The 7,038-nt window shown below is 39.6% G+C and overlaps 1 protein-coding gene and 1 non-coding gene across 2 annotated transcripts; both read left to right on the forward strand.

Moving 5' to 3' along the window:
* The first annotated feature begins 2,217 nt into the window (after window positions 1-2,217).
* On the forward strand, window positions 2,218-2,289 carry TRNAC-GCA (transfer RNA cysteine (anticodon GCA)). Its single transcript has one exon. It is a non-coding gene; the product is annotated as a tRNA-Cys (tRNA).
* Window positions 2,290-2,333: 44 nt separating this feature from the next.
* LOC131323448 (THO complex subunit 4B-like) lies at window positions 2,334-5,876 on the forward strand. The gene is made up of 5 exons (XM_058355293.1): window positions 2,334-2,617; window positions 2,749-2,868; window positions 4,197-4,265; window positions 4,357-4,541; window positions 5,450-5,876. The coding sequence occupies exons 1-5, from the start codon at window positions 2,438-2,440 to the stop codon at window positions 5,613-5,615; spliced, it is 720 nt and encodes a 239-aa protein (XP_058211276.1). The 5' UTR covers window positions 2,334-2,437; the 3' UTR covers window positions 5,616-5,876.
* Window positions 5,877-7,038: the final 1,162 nt, after the last annotated feature.

A 7,038-nucleotide genomic window follows, 5' to 3' on the forward strand; every position in this document is an offset into this window, starting at 1 on the left:
TTCTAAAGCAGTGTCTAAACGGATCAAAACGAAATTGAATCTTATATCAAAACGAAAGGCTATCACTTTGTTGTTACTGGTTGAAGGAATCCTCGGGATGAAAGACGGTTGGAAAGACGCTTGTCTTAGCGGCAGCTCCCCCTTGATTTGGCAAAGAGTATGCGGGATGTAAAACCCACAGATCCTGTGCTGTGAATTACAGGAGAGGTACCAACTGATCCAAGCTTCAACAAAGCGGTCACAAGAAAGCTGTCATTGGGGTCAGCGGGTGTCGAAGCGCTAGCACATCTAGGAATGTCACCGCAGGGAGTTCAAAGCACTGCACGCTTGCAAGCAAGATCGGCACCCGCTGTCTTACTACCCATTACATTGTAGTAGGAGGCAGTGTTGTCATATAGGAAAGCCTTTGAATTGGATATTATTCAGTTCTCTAGGTTGAATACTTTTTTTCAGTGTTTTTTTTTTCCTTCTCCCCTGAACTGGCTTGTTACTTATACCATAGCTGTTATTTTATCGGATGAAGGTTATGGGGTAAATTGAAGCAAAGAAACACAAGACATAGCTACGCTATGTAGGAGTTCGGCCATAGATTTAACCACGATTTCCCTTCCTGCATAAGCCAGTAGTTTTCGGTTTCAGAAATGATTCGTGCACAGCAAGCTGTGCACAGCAGCCTTTTTCTCCCGCCTCGGGTCGCACAAAGATGATCGGAGCCGCTCATTTTGTTCAAAATATATCGTTTAAGGTCTCTGTAAAAAATGAGCTTCGTTTGATATCGTTTGAGGCGTTAACAAAACACCCAAAATCACTTCAGAATTTAAGCCAGCTGCTGTGCACAGCAGTCTGTGCGTGTAGCATTACTGTTTTCGTTTTTCATCCCTGCACTTTTTTTTGTTGCATAAGACAATGGGTTTCCTCTATGTCAGTTTTGTGAAGAGTAAAGCATCATCACCATTCACCAAGTAGTAATGGATATGTGTTGATTAAAAATTGAGAGACTTGCAGGAATTACTGTAAACTAGCAGTAGCAAAACAATAATAATAAAAGTAAAGATAAAAATTTTAATCAAAGAATTAGGGATTAGAAAAGCTTGTGGATCGAGGCACGTTTGGTGGCGCCCTCTTAAGAGAAGATAGACCCTTTTTGCACCGGGTCAACGATCCTCTAAATTTTTTTTTTTATGCAGCTAAAGCTTACTCACGAATCCATAATTGCATGTATGCTTAAAATATAGGAGTAGCTTCAAAGTAAAAAAAATAAAAAAACTGGGAGCAGAGTGAGTGGTGGATTGCCACATGCAACGGCAGATTGACTAAGGAAATGAATAAAGGATGGTGGCTCCTCTGCCAACAAGTGCAATCACGAGAAGGAAGAGCATCAAAAGAGCACGTAGGTTACACAAGTTTGAAAATACATTATTGATAGCCCCTTCCTTTTATAGACAAAGGAGAAGCATTGCTTAGAATTTAGGAAAGTTCTCAGAAAGCATCTGATTACATTATTGCATATGGACATATTCACATGGATTTCCTGACGGACAATATCATTACATTATTACAACGGACAAACAACTTTACCACTCTTAGATTTAGGGGCGTATACACCTTGAGGTGGATCATGTGACCCACTTGCAATTTTAGTGCTATTTTTTTTTTTTAAAATTTAGGGAACCCAAACGTGGACTAAATCCCCACCACAGGCTTCTCTCTCTAAAACGAATCGTTCTCGCCCAAATCACCAAACGGCGGAAACTCATCAAATCCTCTTCAACCTTGATCATCTCGATCAATCTTAAAACCCTCGTCATCTCGTCTGAGTCTGAAAATTCGGTTCAGTCAGATACGCAAAACATGTCTTTTACTTGTTTTTTCATGTTGTTTCTAGTGTCTCCTATATCCCATAGTGTCGGTGAGACAATCTTTTCTTACTATGGATTGCCTATGGACGTTGGACAAAAAAATTTGCTGATACAAAAAAGGTAATGCTTGAAAGGTGACCTATCTGTATAGAAATCCTGAATCCGAAACTGCTTAGATCCAACGATATCCCAATGATAAACAATGGAGTAAATGTGCACTATTAAAGTTAAGTAATATGGAAGAAATCTAAGGCTATAATGAAAATTTTAAATTAAAATGGAATAACGCAACAATAAGTTTGTTTGGACTTTGGTGTTATCCTATTTATTAACAAACTTAGATTTAGTGGGCAAATGAGGGTCCATAGCTCAGTGGTAGAGCATTTGACTGCAGATCAAGAGGTCACCGGTTCGAACCCGGTTGGGCCCTTTTATATTTTATACTCCTATTTAAGTGCATTTTTTAGATATACTCCTATGAAATTTTACTTCGCCGTTTTGTTTCCCAAAAACCTCATTCAGATCTCTCTCTCTCTCTCTGACTCTCTGATCGCATCTGTGCGCTAGGGTTTCTCAAAATGTCAGGCGCTGCTTCCTTGGACATGACCCTTGAAGATCTGATTAAGACCAACAAGAAATCTGGCCGCGGCGGCGGCGGTAACTTTAGAGGCAGAGGCCGAGCCTCCTCCGGACCCGGCCCTGCTCGCCGCTTTCCCAACCGCGCTGCCAATCGACCTTCACCCTACTTTAACCCCAAGGTTTTGATACGTTTTATTTCATCGTCTCTGTCTCAATTCGCGTGTTTTTAAATTAGGGTTTCGGGAAACCCTAGTTTGTTTCATAGGTTATCTGATGAAAAAAGTGTTGTTATTGTTGTTTTTTGGTTCAGGCAGCGGATCAGGTGATGGCGTACCCAGTACAAGCGGGTGGTCGACCCTCGTCGATAGAAACGGGAACGAAGCTCTACGTATCCAACCTAGACTACGGCGTTTCGAACGATGACATCAAGGTAGTGACTTTTTCTGTTTATTTCTTACCTCTAATCATCGATTGTTGAAAAATTTTCTTGTTTGTCTGGCTAAGAGTTGTGTAGTTTGGTATGTTGGTACTGTTGTGACGATGATGGTTTGGATCTGATTGCAAGTTCATGATATAGAGATGAATGCATGAGGATTATCTAGTTAATTATGCTTTTCAGATTATATCCTATTACCTATAGGGGACAATGTTACAGGCTTACAGCAGACAGTTATGTTTTCTGTGGAATAAATGCTTTCTGCTTGTTTGTTTTGTTACGGGTCGCAATTAGACGAAGACCTTTGAAGGATGGATACTGATACTGGATAGGGACACAATACGGTACGGAAACGGCGTTTCGAGAAAATCTGAAAAATTAGGATACGGATATGGCTTGGATACGTAAGATTAAAAGGAGGTTTTTACAAGTTTTTAGCATTGTATTACCCATAATAACAAGAACACTGATAAAACTAATGTATTTTTCGTATGCAATATTGTTGTATAAAAGTCTACTTGGTTACTTGCTTAATTATTGAAGATTGATTTTATCAAACACATGTATGAGTCTATGACACATTAAAATGTTCAAAAAATCATAAAAAAGCAGATACTAAACATAATCTCATTGTCTAGAAAGTAAGTTTAGTGCTACGCATGTATCATTTTCATCATTCCTGACAATTTTACTCTATTAGCCTGCAAGAAGTATGATAGTATCACAATCTTAATTTCGTGGAAGTTCTGATACCTGCCTTAAAGTATCCAAAAAGTATTTGATACTTCAAAAAATAAGAATTTGTTTTAATAATTTTGGATACTTTTGGGATACATATAAGTGGGTATAGGTGTTCGATACGTGTACGTTACCGATAGGATGCCCATTAGAAGTATTGGTGCTTCATAGACAAAGACGCTATTGTGTCGTCCCATTTCTGAACGAGCATTAGTTCTGCAAAGGTTATTTTATTGATAATGCTACGGACATAGACATCCCGATACAGATCCGGCTTGCCACAAGTTGCCCTGAGCTGTCTGATGTATGTGGTTCCCATGTTCCCATTGTATATTAGTGGGAACCACGTACATCTATTGGCTCAGGATAATTATGTGTCAGGATCGATTTCCGTAGCACTGCTCTTATTTATTCGACAATTGGTAGTTTTTATCTCCAGTCAATGGTGTGAAGTTATCTAGATTGTATCTGTCTATGCATATTCGTTTGTGTATATGGCTTTTCTAGCTTGCGTCACTGTGTGTACATTTTTTGTCATTGAGTTTGGTTGCTTGCCATGACTAACATGAAATAAACGTGCACAGGAACTCTTTTCAGAGGTTGGTGACTTGAAACGATATTCAATACATTATGATAGGAGTGGGAGATCAAAGGTATCTTATCAACTTTGGGATTCCTGTATGACTAGGATCAAGTTTGGCATTAGGACTCTTCCCTAATGTGGTTTGGTTGAAACTTTATAAGGGAACGGCAGAAGTCGTCTTTTCACGACGACAGGATGCTCAAGCAGCTGTCAAGAGGTACAACAACGTGCAGCTTGATGGGAAGCCAATGAAAATTGAGGTTGTGGGGACAAATATTGGAGCTCCTGCCATGCCTCCTCCATTTGCAAATGCTTCTTTCAGAATTTCAAATGGTGTTCCAGGAAGGTACACTGGCTGTTTTTGTGGCTTTTGAATTTCTATTTTTAGTGTTTATACATAATTCTTAGATGGGGTCTACAAAATTTGCCCTCATTGGTTTGGTTAATTGAAAATGTTGCATATACCTGGTAATATTTTTCATGTATGTAGACTAATGAAGTATTATTACGGATGTTTGTGGTTAGTTAGCTCTGTGATTATGATTCATCATATAGGACATAGGAGGCAATTAATTGCTGTTGTTCGTCCATAAAAGATATCTTCCAATTGGTGGTACTACACTTTTTACCTACCCCTCGTACGTTAGGTCTTAGAGTGGGTGTGAATGAAATACCCACTCCGCTTGGTTCCCATTTTTGAGAGTAACTTTTTACTCTAGGCACAGTTTTCAATAAATCTCTCTCTCTATCTCTCTCCACTCATTACATCCAAAATAACTTTCTAAAATGTAAACCAAACAAAGTGGGTGATTGCCAAAAATTGGAGTCAAAAGATGCATAAGTTTTAGAAGTACCTGACCACTTTACCGCTTACCACTTTTGCCAGATGAGTTACAAGTGGGCTGCAAACCGCATCCTTAACCTTTTCCTTCAGTTTACTCTCTCTTTTTTTAAAGACATGTTCTCATTATATGAAGCTGTATTCATCAAATCCTCCTTTAGGCATCTTAACTTTCACAACTATATGACTTGAAGGTTGTTTAACGAACATTTGAAGAATGGTCTCCGTTCGTTAAACATATCCTCACTCATTCTCTTCAGCAGCATCCTTAATTGTGCTTTTCAAGATTCTCCTTTTATGTTGTCTGTATGTTTTAATAAACAGAATGCATTGCCTTTAAAATAGTTATTGGGTATCGGAAAAATTTATTCACCTTTCCTCATTATATGTGCTTTGATATGTGATTGGAGCAGTGGACAAGGAAGGGGTGGTGCACTCGGGAGGATCCGTGGGGTCGGCGGAGGCCGTGGATTTGGAAGAGGCCGTGGACAGGGAAGAGGGCGTGGTGAGAAGATATCTGCAGAAGATCTTGATGCTGAGTTGGAGAAGTATCACACAGAGGCAATGCAGATCAATTGATGAAATACCTCATGTTTATTGCTTGGCTCTCTACACCCTCTGCTATATCAATTGTGTGCTTGGTCATGAAAGAACGCCAACTAGCTTGTGTATTTCAATCATCCAACTTTTTAGAGTAACAAGGAAGAAAAGGCATACTGGTAAACAGATAACTGTTAGGACCTCGGTTGTTGGAGCTTGGGCTTTACTCTTTGATTGTTCTGTTTATCCGGGAATGTTATGCTAGTCAGCATGCTGTTTTATGCATTCTGCATTCCAACTTTTTGGCTTCTTTAGCCACTTTAGTCCTTTATTCATTCAGCTCGTGGACGCTTATAGTGGGGACTCCATTTTGTTCAACCAAATGTGTATCAAAGGTGTTACTCATAAGGTGACAGAATCGAGCCAAAAGGAGATTTTACAACCTTAGAACTGAGCTGAAAGAGGTTTCACCTCACTGCTTTTGGAGTGCTGGTGATTGATTCTCATGTCATTGAACTGCCAAGATATCAACTTGAGGTAGTTTCCAATTTCTCCTTCGTCTTCGGGTCCCTCCTTTTTTGTTTTATTTTATGAGTTTCTGTGGTTAGCCGTTATGAGTTTTATTTTTTGTTCACCATTCTATTCATGGAAATGCTGCTTGAGTTGTGTATGAACTTTTAACACGCCATGTCTACTGAATTTGTCTGGAATCTCCCTACTTGGATGACCAGTTGACGTTGGGTAAACTATCCATACTGAAGTGGTGTCACGGGATAATCAGAGGGTGTTTGTTGGTATCTATTCCATCCCAGGTGTACGGATTTTTTCAACTGATGTGTGAAGGCTTATAGTTTGATGTGCTGATGCTGCGCTATGATGACTGGATTGGAAATCCAGCTAATGCTTTAGGTGTTCTATCTGGTGGACATTCTGAATTCTGAATGTCGATTGCAGCTCCTTCTCAAATTTCATCGAAACGTACTTTTCTGCTGCATAGATAGCAACCACTTACCCTCATTCTGTACAATTGCTTAGTTGTTGCCTTCCTAGCTTTGCTACCTAATTTAGTGTATATTGCTGGAGCTTGAGAAGTGGTGTAGAAGGTATACTGGTCAAATAGCTTCATCTCCAAGCTTGTGGCCGATATCTTTGGATACTTGACTGTCGTGCTTTCAGATGGTAAATATGCTGGTCTGGGAATAAAGTACTCTTTTCATCACCATAGTGTCTTCTCATATAACAGGCACGGTATGACAGTGGAGCTGATGATACTGTAGTAGATTCTGGGTTTGAAGAGGTTCTATTTTGTTGTCAGCATTTTGGGTGCAACTAGAAGCGCTAAGTTATTCTATTGGAGCTTGATCTCAATTGCATGAAGTTGAGCCCGAGAAAATTTTGAGAAAGCCACACTTCATCTGGTGTGCCCTGGCAATTCTTGGAAGTGTATTTGGGGTGGAAATGT

Source organism: Rhododendron vialii, chromosome 1a (assembly GCF_030253575.1).
Source record: "Rhododendron vialii isolate Sample 1 chromosome 1a, ASM3025357v1".
Classification (NCBI taxonomy): domain Eukaryota; kingdom Viridiplantae; phylum Streptophyta; class Magnoliopsida; order Ericales; family Ericaceae; genus Rhododendron; species Rhododendron vialii.